This window comes from Bombyx mori, chromosome 3, assembly GCF_030269925.1.
Source record: "Bombyx mori chromosome 3, ASM3026992v2".
In the NCBI taxonomy this organism is placed as follows: Eukaryota; Metazoa; Arthropoda; class Insecta; order Lepidoptera; family Bombycidae; genus Bombyx; species Bombyx mori.
This window is the reverse complement of record NC_085109.1, coordinates 10,490,269-10,506,123: the sequence shown is the minus strand read 5'-3', so window position 1 is coordinate 10,506,123 and position 15,855 is coordinate 10,490,269. Positions and strand designations below refer to the sequence as shown.

The following is a 15,855-nucleotide window of genomic DNA, read 5'->3' as shown; positions in this document are numbered from 1 at the left end:
ACAAATCAGGTAAAACGCATGTCAGGTCTGATTAAAAAAGAGGATTTAGTTCTTTGTTCTTTTATTAAAATTAAAACTGAATTGTTATGTCAATTATCGTGGTTGTTGTGATTTTACGAAACATCTGGATTCTCTGTCGTGAATTTACGCACAACTGAATTCGTTTATTTATTGCCAACTAGCTGAACCGGCAGACTTCGTAGTTCCTCAATCGATAAATAAAATACCTAAACTTTTGTATAATAAAATAAACTTTAAACCAAACAAAAGGAATCCGTCCGACGGGGGACACGTTGATTTGATTTGAAAGGAAAAACAAAATTGTTATTTTAATTTAATTCCGAGCATTTTCATATTTATCTACCTTTTTAACCTTCTCTGGACTTCTACAAATAATTCAAGACCAAAATTAGCTAAATCGGTCCAGCCGTTCTCAAGTTTTAGCGAGACTAACGAACAGCAATTCATTTTTATATATATAGAAGATCGATTAACTGCTTAAAACACAGAATTGTTTTTATTTATCTTTGAAGGAAAACATTGGTATGACAGTAATAGTTATTTTTTTTACTGCTGTAGATAAACGTTTGCGTGTTTTTTACGTTACTAGTGAAATCCGGTCACGCTTCTGCCTACTACAAACTATCGAAATTGTAAGAAAACTTTCTCGACAAAATTCGAAAAAAAAAAATTCACACAGACTATCCTAATATCCGTTTTATTTCGAACAAAATGCCCTTTTTTCATGTACTTGAATGAAAACATAGTCGAATCACTAAACCTACGGTCGCTTCGGATTTCATCTACATACTTAATGTAATACTAGCATAGGTGTTTTTATTTATACTAATATTATAAAGCTGAAGAGTTTGTTTGTTCGAACGCGCTAATCTCAAGAACTACTGGTCTGATTTGAATAATTCTTTCAGTGTTAGATAGCCCATTTATCGAAGAAGGCTATAGGCTTATAACACGCCAAGACCAATGCAAGCGGAGCACCAATAAATAATGTTTCAAAATCGGAGTTTTTTTCCCTTTTGAGAGCTTCCACTGCGTGCGCTGTGGAAACGGTTAAAGTTTCGCTAAAATAATGTATGAGAGAATTGTTTAAAATATCTTTAAAAGACCTAAAAAAAAGTCCACGACAGCATATTATTATGTCTATATGTAAAGGTTGGCTCTATATAACGTTTTTTATGCTAACCAAATTTGTTCTAAAATAAAGTATTATTTGTAAAGGTGTTTTAATAAAGATGATGATATTCTACGTAAATGAAGGGGCGGGTAAAATTTAGCTTTATGCCAAACTAACTATTCCACGCGGACAAAAGTCGCAGGCAAAAGTCAGTAAAACGTATATTTAAAATGAGCGCAAACTGTCACAATCATATAAGATAAAACTTGCTTCTTTTCCTCGCTTAGTTGATCGTCAATTCAAGAAAATTGTTGTCCATAACATCCATGAATAGAATAATACGCATGCACAGAAACCACCCATGGGCTTTATTTAAGTACGTATTCATTTACATAATCATAATTTAGTTTATGTAATGTTATATATTGGCAGTAGGACGTCTTGTGAGTCCGAACGGGTAGGTACCACTACCTTACCTATTTCTGCCGTGAAACAGTAATGCGTTTCGGTTCGAAAGGTGGGACAGCCGTTGTACTGTAAAAACTGGGACATTAGAACTCATATCTTGAGATGGGCGGCGGATTTACGTTGTAGATATTGTACAGTAAGGAACGAAATAAGTCTGAAGACTTACCGGTTCACCTTCCTTCCACTGCCTCGCGCTCCCTGGGCTCAGCGTCGTTTCCGGAGGTGGGACCGTCTGTCCCTTGACTGGTACACGATGAACAATTGTCGCTGGTTCTAATGGTTACGCGTGACTTGCGTTGGATAATTTTTGTTGTTTGTAATAAAGAATGTCTGCCGCGGAACGCGTGTGCTAAGTTACTATACGACGGCGATCTCTGCCCGTAGGCTTGGAGGGGTTGCTCAGCAAGCTTCTGGTTGGCTAGTCGGCCGTCTACAGGCGAGATCGAACCTTACTGCACCTAGGTTAAGATTTGTGTTGTCTTGAAGATGTATCACCTAATTAATACTCGATACTAATAAAAAATATAGAAAAAACGAAAAAATCTGTTTCAGTACGAAACAGATATCTATGGGCTCGGGTGACCACTTAACACCAGGTGGGTCGTAGGAACGTCCACCTATCTAAGCAATAAAAAAAAACATGAAACGTAATGAACAAAAGGATGGTGTCTGTGCACCTTAACTTGAACACGGCGAAGCGAAAGCTAGCGGTCTCCCCCATATATCCTTGTTGCAAAAATAGGTAGCGACGAGTTGTGACAGTTGATGCTTGACTTCTATAATTGCTGGGGGACGGGTGACAGAATCCCCCGCGTTATTTCAGACCCCGCGGGGTATCCGGGGCGTACGAGCGAGCGCTACCTGTTAAACGAAGTTCATTTAAGCTGAACAGCTATCTAGCTCACTGACCGATAACAACGGTGATTTCCTCTAAATAACAGAGTACTCACAATCGAAAAACGTGGCATGTTGTTTCTGTTTACTATATCACGGGTTTTTTTTAATTGCATAGATGGGTGGACGAGCTCACATACCACTCATAGACATCCACAACGTAAATACCGCCCACACCTTGAGATATGAGTTCTAAGGTCTCAGTATAGCTACAACGGCTGCCCCACACTTCAAACCGAAACGCATTACTGCTTCACGGCAGAAATAGGGAGGGTGATGGTACCAACCCGTGCGGACTCACAAGTAGTCCTACCACCAGTTTTTTTTCTCCTATCTATTCTGGTAACCTCGAGGGGTTATTATAGATTCACCGAACTAGTAGGTGAGCTCACGGGGCTCAAACTGGAGTGTTGCTAGCACTGGCCCTAGCAAGAGCAGTGCAGCGTAGCAACACTCCGGTTTGAGCCCCGTGAGTTCACCTACATGTCAAGGCGAAGCTGAAATAGTCTCTCAAGGCTATCAGCATAGGTAGGGTAAAAAAAAACACGTCAGTATGCCCAATATGGGAATCGAACCCACGACTCTCGGCGCAAAAGCGCTAACTACTGCACCGTCGAGAGTACATTCATGTGTCTTCGACCGACTCAACTTTGCTTTGTAAGTAACGCAATAACAGTAAGTCTACAACTTATATCGATATATACTACTCGTATGGTATATCGATATATACTATACGAGCTATCTACCATAATGAGGTAATAATCAAAAGACAGTGTTAGTTAGTAAATAGTATAAACCTGAACAAACACTAAATTAACAGAGTAAAACAGTTAACACAACAACACCCCTCACAATCCCTCCATAAAATAAAAAAAAATAAAAAGTATATTTATAGCTAAACAAAAAAACCCATTGATTCGATAATCTTGTAATATCGCGATCCGTGTTAAATTAGCAAGTCAGTTTCATCACCAGCTCAGACTTTAGTATTTAATTAAGTTCACTCTATCGATAATAGTTGTCCCAACATATTTATAGTGACACCGAGAGGGAAAGCGAACGTCGACGTACTACCTTGACACTGCAGTATTTATAGGCATTGCTTTTATAGTACTACTACCTCTCCGATAGTTCTAAAATTGGATTTTGTTTTGATCGGTATTCATATGATTAACTGCTGTTGCTATTAACGATTTAGGTTTTAAGTTTCCCGTATTTACTGGTGGTAGGACTTCTTGTGAGTCCGCGTGGGTAGGTACCACCACCCTGCCTATTTCTGCCGTGAAACAGTAATGCGTTTTGGTTTGAAGGGTGGGACATCCGTTGTAACTATACTTGAGGCCTTAGAACTTATATCTCAAGGTGGGTGGCGCATTTACGTTGTAGATTACTATGGTCTCCAGTAACCACTTAACGCCAGGTGCTCACCTGTGAGCTCGTCCACCCACCAAAGCAATAAAAAAAAGTTTCCGAGACAGTTGTTAACGTGGCCGTTTACCGTGTAGATGTCATGAAATTTACATTATATTAACACCATTACAGTTTATAGATATTTAAGTTAAACAAACTTATCGTAAAGAACAGAACTCGAGGGTTTTCTACGAATAGTTAGATGCTTCAGTGGGGACTGTAGTGCAAACTTCATTTGGATATAGGTAGTGACATATCATTAGGAAAGCACTTGAGAGCTGGGACGGCGGAGTTTACTTCAGCGGCCAAAAGCCCACAAATCTCAGATATGCAGATTTTTGCATCAAGTGAGGATGAGATGGCTTTCGTTCTGAAACGAATAGAAGCCGAAAGTGCCAAGCTTGGCCTGAAGACCAACTACTCTAAAACAAAACTAATGGTTATAGATAGACGCTAGCTTTTCGCAAACCACGGCCCTCAGCGGATACGAAAAAGTAAAAAAAATGTGTATCTGGCTTCGCTTACAATTCAAAATGGCAACTACTCGGAAGAAATTCGTCGAAGGTAAGGTATAGCAGAAAGTGCCATGACTCAACTATAAAGAATATGGAAAAACCGAAGTATTCGCCATGAGACTAAGCTTAGGTTGGTGCGTGCGCTAGTGTTCTCCATTATTCTGTATGGTGATGAAACCTGCTGCATAAAGCGTCACGATGTTAATAAGATCGATGTCTTCGAAATGTAGTGCTGGAGGAGATTGCTACGCATACCATGGACTGCCTTGAGGACCAATGACTCAATTTTCCCAGAACTCTAGACCACAAGGCGGCTCTCCACCATTTGCCAAGATCGAGCACTCTAATTTTTCGGACATATCATGCGATTTCCATGGCACAGTCTGGAAAAGCTTCTCATTCTTGGTCAAGTGAAAGGGAAATGAGCCAAAGGCAGGGTACCAACAAGATGGTCAAACATTGTAAAGAGGACAGTTAGAGGCACCATCCAACAGACGGTCCACCTCGTAGCGGACCGATATTCATGGAAATGCTTACATACGTGTGGAAACGACAAAGAAAATAAGGTGACAACATATTGAATATCTACATATTATAAATAAGTTATGGATAGGTTGGACATAGCTCTCGCTGGCCGCGTGTCTGGTTGCAGCATTGACCGCGGTCGTAAAGTAAATTAAGCGAAGAAAATTGTTTCATTATTGTATGCACTATTATCCTTCACCTTAACTATCTAGGCTAATAAAACCATTTTATAATCTCTTAAACGGTTAAGCTCGAATTCAACCGCTTAACAATTTCATGTGGAAAACTCTCGAAAACGACAACCGGATTAATGTATGGATGTTTAAGTGCGTTCGCCGCTAGGTAAGTTTTTGTTTAAAGGAATCAAATATCAATTCGAATTTGGAAGTAGAAATGTATTTTCGCGCGCACGTTATAATTATAAGCGAGAAATATTAAATTATGGTTTACATTTTTAGAATATGAATACCTTTGTCTCGTAAGGGTTAAAGGTCGATTACTGTCCGCATTAAATTACGAAGTAAGCCCCGCTGACCTTTAAAAAGTAAAAAAGTCCAATGCGACCTCCAACGCGGAGACCAATTACTGGATTTAGCTGAGTAAGTAACCATTTTGTGGCAGCTTTTTAGGTTAGGTTTTTTTTTCTAATTTTTGCTGTTTAGTGCTTCTTGTAAATAAATGGTAAAAATAAAAAATAAAAATTAAGATTAAATTCAAATGTCGACGAATAACAAAATCTTAGTGTACTCGTACTAGGAGACTACGAAAACTATACAGTATTTGAAACGTCAAAAATAATAAATTTCAACCGTAAATGTAATTATAATTCTATCTACGACTCGCGAAATTCAATGAAATTTTCATAATACGTTAACTTCTTCTTAGTCGGACACTCTTGACAGATTGGTTGTAATTGTGCAGATGCTGTAAACGAAGCTATCGGATAAGTCCCCAATGGTTTCGAGAATTTCCCTCCTGGAGATGCGCTTTCACATCTGGCGGCGTGAAGCGTTTCGAATACACTGGGCCATGAATGACTCAGTAGCTTTCTTTATTAGGCTAGTCCAGTGGGCCGGTGATCTGGCCTTGAATCACTAGTTTTTCCATTTAATCCCCTTTTCTGGAGATGTGACCAAAAAACTTTATATCCCGTAATTGTGCATTTGACGAAAGTCGATCCTTGATACCGAATTCTTTGAATGGTGCGGAATGCCTTACATGGGATCTTTAGGAGGCGTTTTAGCATTATAGTGCATCGTCATATTAGTGCATCGATTTTACGGTGATCATGCGGTCGCCGAGACCAGATTTCGGCTCCATAAAGAAATATTATAAACACAAGGCTTTTCATCAATCTGACCTTAGTCTTCTTGGTAATCCGCATAACCCACAAATAGTTTCCAGCCATTCCACTGACAACCTGCTAAAGGCGCACAGTCATTTGATCTCGTCTCCACATCCTCCAGTGCTTGAGATAGTGGAACCGAGAGATATATAGATGTGTACGACTTCGCAATCAGCTATGTAGTGTAGTGTAGTTTACATTGATTCTATTTCATTCAGCCTGGTCTACAATCATCATCTTAGTCTTCTCCAGGTCAATAGAAAGTTAGAACTTAAGGTTGGTAGTTTCTAGATGCGCCAGTACATTTTCCATGTCTTCTTTGGTCTGTGCGAGAAGGGTAGTATCATCAGGACATCTCATGTTATTTATCAGTCGTCCCTCAACTGATATGTCCTTGTGCCATTCTTCCAAGATAATAAGCATAATGTCCTATAGGCATTGAATAGTAGTAGCGATAAGATGCATTCTTGTCGTACTCCGTAATACTTTAACTCGCAACCATATCTCAACTTATTTAATATTTTGTGACTACTGATTTTTTCTTACATTTTGTTTTGTAAATACGCCACCACCATCCTGCTTCCTTGGCCTCAAAGCAGAGTTACGTTCGAATTTATTTATGGTTTTTGTACAATAGTATTGAGACATCGATCTCATGTCTCAAGGTAGTGACGGCATTCACACTGTAATGTCTATTTACCCATTAAATCAGCCCATTAGAAAAATACTGTTATAAGGTTCATTTCATTGGATTGTTCAGCTGTTTCTAGACATAATTAACATAAACCTTGAACGGTGCACGGTGAACTTTCTATTGTACCTACGACTCGAACCCTTCGCGAACTATTTTATACTCGTAATCACTTGATTCGTTATTCGGTGCGTCAGGAAATGGCGTAACAAAGGGCTTTATCTGTATTGTCTAAGCGCTCTTTTAGTGGCATCCTTTCAACATAAAATATAGACCTTTATGATATACTTCAGTGTTTCAACATTAGTCTTTGCAGTCAAAATTTGATAAACGTCATCAAACGTCATCTATATTATATGTAGGTAGTAGTTCATTTTTATAACTGGAAAGTCGAAGGTATCAATCACACCATACGGCCTAATATTTTGTATGTTCTGTTTTATGAATAATGATGTGGAACGTAATTAAATGAGGTTGATTATTTGAGACATTAATCAATTAGGATGAAATTTAATTATATAGGATGAAATTTAGCGTCTGTAGTTTAGAAAAATGGTGGGTATTTATTGAGAATTTTTCAGGGAACTTTTTGGGAGACCCCAAGAAGCGACGTCCAAGCGGCTTTGTTTCATTTACACACATTGCCCTTTCGCAGATATTAAACAGTGAATAAACTACCGTTATTACATATTTAAACCTGAAGAAACAAAATAAAACCATTCACACTACTTCGCTCCTCGCGTTCTCGCCAAAAAGTCCTTATATTATTATTTTATTACTAAATTAAAACTTTTTAAAGTGAGATTCATTTTATGATACAGAACTACATACGCCTCAATCGAAGCATTGTATGAATGCGAATACACGAAATAGCGTGACGCGCGTAGGTTTTGGTTTGTGATAACCTCAACTGGCCATTAGTGGGCTAAAGTGGCAATAAACTAGACCTCTTTACGAGCGGTCTTGACTCTCGATCGTCCGTGAGGTGATTCCGGGCTTCGTGATGCGTAAATCCGTGTAATATGGTTGTTAAATTTCAGGCTTTAGATCTAGTAGAGCATGCTAGTACTGAAGAAGATGGCGGTATTGAATGAATAGATTCTGATTTATTGCATCTTTAAATCACTATAGTGTTCTTATTTAACACCCTCTCGGTAACAACTTTGAGTGGTTGATTCAACTAGGTTTTGAAATTTGAATTGTGAGCCAATTAGTAGCTACTATTATATTTTATATAGGGTATCATTTAAGCTATCGCCAATTTAATTACTTATGTATTTCTTAAATAATAGGCTTTGCCCGCAAAATATAATAGTAGATTTGTCACCAAAATGTAGTCACCAAACAATATAAAATCAATTCCTATTATCCTATATATTATATAACAATATCCTAAGTTTTTTTTTTTTTTTTTTTATTGCTTAGATGGGTGGACGAGCTCACAGCCCACCTGGTGTTAAGTGGTTACTGGAGCCCATGGACATCCACAACGTAAATGCGCCACCCACCTTGAGATACAAGTTCTAAGGTCTCAAGTATAGTTAGTAATAAAAGTATTGTTTTAAGAACGAAGTTTATATTCATCTAATGCACTACAATTTTGTTGGTAATCCATCTCTTATTTTGCACATATACATATTAACATTAATTTGATAATTCATACGTGGGAACACTTTTGCTTATCTGAGAATGAAAATAATACGTGGTGATAGATCTATTTATTAGCTGATACAACTTGATGACAAATATAAATTTTGGTGACAAGGAATATATTCTCCTTTTATTTATTTAAAGCGGTTTTCACGTTGTGACATGACATAAATTTTCGTAGATTTTTTCACGACTTACGTTCTATGTGCATTAAAAACCTCTCAAGCCATAAAATAGTAAAATTCGTTATGTAGTTACAAATAGTGATGTCTATACGTACGATAATATGTTCCATTGAACTGAGCAGCAAAGCGCACGACATCGCGTGTAGATACACCTAGTCACACCTAGTTCACCTACCTCTGGTACGAATTTTGTGCTTTCCACTGATTATGTGAATCTCATCTTTCTAATTCACTAAGGAATCTTTAAATTACTATTATATACTTAATATAGTGATCACAAAATTTTCGTATACTGGTATGTACTGAGATTTACCTAACCCTGGTTAAGTTCTGGTACTCCACTGGTCGGAAGACATTCAATGTTAATAGCCTAGGATATTGTGGTCCTCGTATTGGAATTCAACTACCACTAATATATCCTTAAGGTGTTTGATGTCGAAGTTAATTATTCGTGTACATTTTTTTTATTTAATGCTAATGTTGATGTTTATGGTCTCATGTAACCACTTAACACCAGGTAGACCGCTAGCTCATCCCAAACTAAGCACTAAAAAAAAATTAATATCCTAAGTCGGACAGGAGGAGCCCTAGACTTGCTAGTGTTCCGAATTTGAATGCACGACCGATCCGTGGCTGAAATAGACGAGATGATGGTATCCACTCATGAACAATATACTATATAACCACTATATCTTAAATCGTTAATAGTATGGTCCATAGTAGCACGAGGTCGTCTGCTAGATAAATTGAGGCCATCAGCGCAAAAGTGGCCTAACCCACAATTTTTTATATTCAAGCTTACATGACGTATATTGGAATTTATTTAAAATATAAGTCGTCATGGCCTAAAGGATAAGACGTCCGACGCATTCGTATGTAGCGATGTACCACCGGTCCTCGAATCCCGCAGGCGGGACACCAATTTTTCTAATGAAATACGTACTTAACAAATGTTCACGATTGATTTCCACGGTAAAGGAATAACATCGTGTAATAAAAATCAAACCCGCAAAATTATAATTTGCGTAATCGCTGGTGGTAGGACCTCTTGTGAGTTCGCACGGGTAGGTACCACTACCCCGTATAATTTCTGCCGTGAAGCAATAATGCGTTTCGGTTTGAAGGGTGGGATAGCCGTTGTAACTATACTGAGGCCTTAGAACTTATATCTCAAGGTGGGTGGTGCATTAACATTGTGGATGTCTATGGGCTCCAGTAACCACTTAACACCAGGTGGGCTGTGAGCTCGTCCACCCATCTAAGCAATATTTTTTTTTTTTTGAAATAATATAAAATTTGATGCAAAACTGGCCTATCCATCACCCATAGACAACAGCTAGCTTTGTAAACATTATTTTTGCGCGTACTGTTCTTTTTGCCTACTCAAATTCAAATTCACGAAAATTCAAACCTAATTGCCTCCATACTAACTATGGTAAGCTTAGGTCACTTTTACGCTTACGGCTTCAATTAAAAACATATCACGATCAGTAAGACGCGTTGAAACTTTATTCACCCAACAGGCGTTGGGACTGTTGGTAAGGTTTCGCGACCAAGATTGATCGCTTTACCTAATATTTTCGGCCTTCGTACATTCTTTTACATACATATAGAATCCATATGTAACTACAAAAGCAAGGTTTCGGCGAATAAACAAAAATTACACAGATTGGCGGTTATAAAGTATGTAACATGTAAAAATTTTAACAGAAACAATTTCTGTAATTAGATAAAACTGGCAGAGAGAAGCTTAGTAGTGAACAGAAATTTAGTGTGATAGTGTGAGATCTCATTTCTGATATGGGGCTTCTAAGTACCAACCACATTCGTTTGGCTCCTTGCGAAATCCTCCGGCAAAGCTATCGTTCCTTTCTAACCTTTGGACTCATGGAAGCGTTAAGTTCTTTGTTTTTTGTACCATATAACCAATGCTTATGATCTTACCAACCACTATCGGGTACTAATGTGTTGGAACAAATTCCATTCCAGGGTGTTGTTACAAACACGATGGCTCCAAAAAGGGCTCTTTCAAACACCAAATTAAAGATCTACTCATGATTTGCGTATTGAGATTCCATTCGAGATTGTTGTTATAAGCACTATGGCACCAAAAAGGGGCCTTTCAAACGCCAAATTAAAGATCTGCCAATACTCACGATTTTCGTATTGAGATGCATAAGCTCCCTCTCGGTGACACGGCGCCGCGCGGTCTCCATCTGCTGCTGTCGATACTGGTTATATTTGTAAAGCAAATACATTCCGGGCAGGGCTAGAACCACGAACGGTCGCATCAAACTGTTCGACGAGGATTGCGCTCGTTGCGGCATTTTCCCATTACCATTATTTATTTCCGTTTTTAAAATGCACTTTTCTCGGCGACAGTACTGCTACTCGCGATTTTAAGCCTTGTGTTCTGTACGTTTGAAATCATTTTACAATGAATAAATGTTATGACGCGACTAACACTTAATGGAAGATTTCGATAGATTAAAACTAATATAACTAAGCCTTTATATTATGTAGCACTGCTAAGGGGTTTCTACGTTTAATAATTTGATTTTATTATTGCTTTTTTTAATAGACCTAGTAATTTTATTCACACGTTCTTAGAGCATTTTCCTTCTGAGAATTTCAGACAATTGTGTCATTGCTCCGTATCTGAAACAAGAAAAAAGAAGTTTTTAAAACAGTGGTTATTAATAAAAAATTATCAATGCTTCCAAAACGGATTTTTAAATGAACAAATTCATAGATGTAATGTTCTTTTTTTTATTGCTTAGGTGGGTGGACGAGCTTACAGCCCACCTGGTGTTAAGTGGTTACTGGAGCCCATAGACATCTACAACGTAAATGCGCCACCCACCTTGAGATATTGAGATATTCTAAAGGTCTCAAGTATAGTTACAACGGCTGCCCCACCCTTCAAACCGAAATGCATTACTGCTTCACGGCAGAAATAGGCAGGGTGGTGGTAACTACCTACCCTCGCGGACTCACAAGAGGTCCTACCACCAGTAAAAACTAATTATATAATATGTATAATTAATTTCCTTAAATTAAATGAATCTAAAACCTTAGATCTTAAAAGCCGTGTCGTTTTGATATAATAATATCGAACAAGATCTTCAATAATCCGAAGTATGCCAATTCAGAGCAAACACCCCGCCGAGATCCCCTCAGTGATCATGCGATTTCGGCGACAATCCAGCGGAATCCGATTAATTAATGCCTTAAATTACCTGATAACGAACTTACTGATATGCTTGAGACCGAAATAGGCTTAATGGATGCCAAATCCAGGGCTGTCCATAAATTGCCATGTAAAATTTGCGGTAAAAAATTTATTGTAAGTATTATGAACTTTGCCTTGAATATAGAACAACAAGAGTTAAAGCGATTTGGTTTTTCCTACCTATTCGCTGGTAGCATAGGGGGCTATCCCATCTGCGCCCAGTAGTAGGTGAGCTCACGGGCTCAGCCTGAGATAATTTGTTAACACTAGCCCTAGTGAGAGCAGTGCTTCACAGAATCTACTACCGGATTGAAATCGCGACCCACTGAGAAGATCTAGCGAGAAACTCAGTCGGCTGTGTCTATGGTTTATTAAAAGGTCATTTAAATATCAAAGTACTAAGTGCTTTCTAAAAATAGATAGGTTGACAGGAATAAGTTTTAGATATTTTCACCTTTCATATTTATTGCATTTATATATATAAAAATGAATTGCTGTTCGTTAGTCTCGCTAAAACTCGAGAACGGCTGGACCGATTTGGCTAATTTTGGTCTTAAATTATTTGTCGAAGTCCAGAGAAGGTTTAAAAGGTAGATAAATATGAAAATCCTCGGAGTTAAATAAAAATAACAATTTTGTTTCTTTGATATGTCCTCCGTCGGACGGATTCATTTTGTTTGTTTTAAGTTTATTTTATACAAAAGTTTAGGTCTTTTATTTCTCGATTGAGGCACCTTGAAGTCTGCCGGGTCAGCTAGTTGGATATAAAAATCTAAATAACAAAATTCATTGATAACAAAAATGTAATTATGTCGTCGTACATAACAAAAAAAAAACACAATTCAGCCCTAATCATCGACGATGTTGATTGACAGTTTCCTCCTACAGCGAAATGCGGTAATAGGTTCTTTTACGTTCCCGTCGTTTCGTAGGCGAGCGAACAAATAGTTTATATAACATGTCTATAAATGTTACGCAATAAACCTAGTAAATATTATGTTAGCTCTTCCAAACGCGCGTAGCTTTTCCAAAGTCACGGTAACAAATAACAAATATTAACGTGGGAACAGATATTCAAAATTTGGAATACATAAATTTGTGCTAAGAAATTCGAATTTTAAAATTTGGACAGCCTATTTATTGTGTTCAAAAAATAATTTATAATTTAAAAACAACAAATATTTTTTTAAAGAATTTTTATTTACTCAATGATATACTTTCGATTGAATAACCTAAATAAAGAAAAAGACATACAAAAAAAACGAATTTAAGACCATTTAAAATCACCCATAAACGATTATGATAATCGATAGAGGCGTCACAAAAGAAGACAATTTAACAACGACAATTGAATTTCCCCCGTCAGTGACCTTCCCGATCGCACGCAGAAACCTTTCACCAGAATCAATGAGTGGCCTCGTAAAATCGAACGGCTTTGGTTTAAGATGCCCGTGCAAGACCGTACCAGCCGGCGGTAGACTTATTGACATGATAGGATCGCCGTATAAGCTTGTAGCTTTCGATGACGCCACTTCAGGATGAATTATGGATTTCAATGTTAATACTTCCGTATAGTCTTGATTAATCTACTGAGTTTCTAGGCGGATCATCTCAGCGATGCGCGTTTCCGATCCGGTGGTAGATTCAACGAAGCACTATTCCGGCATTTTTATTATATATATTTTTTTTATTGCTTAGATGGGTGGATGAGCTCACAGCCCACTTGGTAATAAGTTGGAGCCCATAGACATCCACAACGTAAATACGATATAAGTTCTAAGGTCTCAAGAATGGCGGTGGTACCTAGTCGTGCGGACTCACAAGAGGTCCTACCACCAGTAATTATACAAATTATAATTTTGCGGGTTTGATTTTTATTACACGATGTTATTTCTTCACCGTGGAAGTCAATGGTGAAAATTTGTTGAGGACGTATTTCATAAAAAAAATTGTTACCCGCCTGGGATTCGAACACCGTTGCATCACTCAACACGAATGCACCGGACGTCTTATCCTTTAGGCCACGACGACCTAACACACTTAGGGAAACCCTCTCGGGCTGAGCTGTGTGTTCGCCCACACACCAAGGTCAATTCAGAATAGCTACTCGAGGCTACTGGTAGATAAACAGGCAGAAAAAGGTGACTACGATGAGAAATACCAAAGAGGAAAAGGAATTTTGATCGATAAACCTGTTGGTCTATAAATGGGAACTGGACATTAGAAGGTGGGCTGATGTCTTTATACAGGAAACAGATGAACTTAGGCAAAGACAAGGGAATGACGGAGGAAGATGGAATAAGCGCAAAAAGTTTTTTTTATATTTGAATCTAAGAAGTCTAACAATTTAATACGAATACTGCTTGCTGTGCACTCAGCTCCAGATAGGAACAGATAAAACAAACTGTTTCAAGGCCATGACCACGACCCTCAGTAATGAGGAAACCGACGCAAGGAGGAGAGTGTTTGGACAAATGTAATCACGAGTCATTAGCAATATTAAGTATTTTAAAGCACTATAATATCATAAAATAATTTTATCATCACTAAACTTTAAAGATATAAAGACTGTTCGTTTTTTTCTGGGCGCAAACGGGCATTTTCTTCACGTTTGAAAATAAAGATAGCATCCACTTTAAGTCTTAAAGTAGATCGTTGAAGCTAAATGCCATTCTTAGGGCTTATGATGCGACGTAAACTCTCCTGTGAAATGGCCACGGCACGGCCGCCGGTTGATTGCCTCGCGGATAACTACCGTGTAACGAGTTTAGGTGTGCTTCGAATTATATTAGGAATATTCCGTGTTAGCATCTGAACAAAGTCATGGAGCTATGTGCCAAAGCTTATTATTATTATTATTATTATATTACTTATTATTATTATTATTATATCCGGCTTTAAGTTGAAGATGATAAAATACACCTAGCAGCGTCTTGTATGGACCCCTAAATATTGCTTTTTTATTATTGCATAAACAGGTGGACGAGCTCACGGCCCACCTGGTGTTCAGTGGTTAATGGAACCCATAAACATCTACAACGTAAATGCCGCCAACTACCTTGAGACATAAGTTCTAAGTCTCAGTTTTTTTTACATCAAAACAGCTACCTTCCTTTAAACCGAAATTCATTACTGCTTCACGGCAGAAATAGAATAGAATTGGTGGTAGCTACCCAGGCGGATTCACAAGAGCTCCTAGTATTTCGTTTTAATTTTTCATAACGCCCCTGTTGTTTGTTCTTTAATAAACACAAAGTCGTACCAGTTTTACAAACGAAATACGAAATCAAAGAGAGCGCAAGAGAAATATTCAAAGGGCTAATCAGGTTAAAAGCCAGTCTCTGAAGTTATTTGAATAGAATCCAAATGAGATTAGGGTAATTACGGTTGCCAAGACTGAACTCTTGTTCACGTTATAAAATTGGGCTACAGGTCTATTTTAAGCTTTCGAGAGCATTCGTTAATACAAAGTATATAACATTAGTTTTATATATTAATATTATATAATATAATTTTAATAAATATAATATGTCACTAAATGAAGTAAGCCATTGTTACTGTGTAAATAGCCATGATTTTTCTTAATGATCGTGTTTTCCATAGCAAGTGCATCAAGGAATTTTTTGTTTTTGAACGATTTCCACGATGAAGGAATAATTGTAATAATAAATTGTAATAATAAATCATTTCTTTTTCATTTTTTAGTTGAATTTCTATTTTTTCAATATATTTTTTAAATTTTTCATATATCTCATCTGAATCAGTCGGTAACTTATCCGAGACATAGGTGATCGGCGCGTCTGGT

At 37.7% G+C, this 15,855-nt stretch overlaps 1 protein-coding gene across 1 annotated transcript in view; it reads right to left on the bottom strand.

Moving 5' to 3' along the window:
* Positions 1-15,855, bottom strand: part of LOC101746018 (protein split ends) — an 84,543-nt gene that overhangs the window by 50,640 nt on the left and 18,048 nt on the right. Inside the window, exon 2 of the mRNA XM_012695226.4 lies at positions 10,975-11,476. Coding sequence (XP_012550680.1) covers positions 10,975-11,145 — 171 coding nt within the window. The 5' untranslated portion in view covers positions 11,146-11,476. The remainder of the gene's footprint in view (positions 1-10,974; positions 11,477-15,855) is intronic.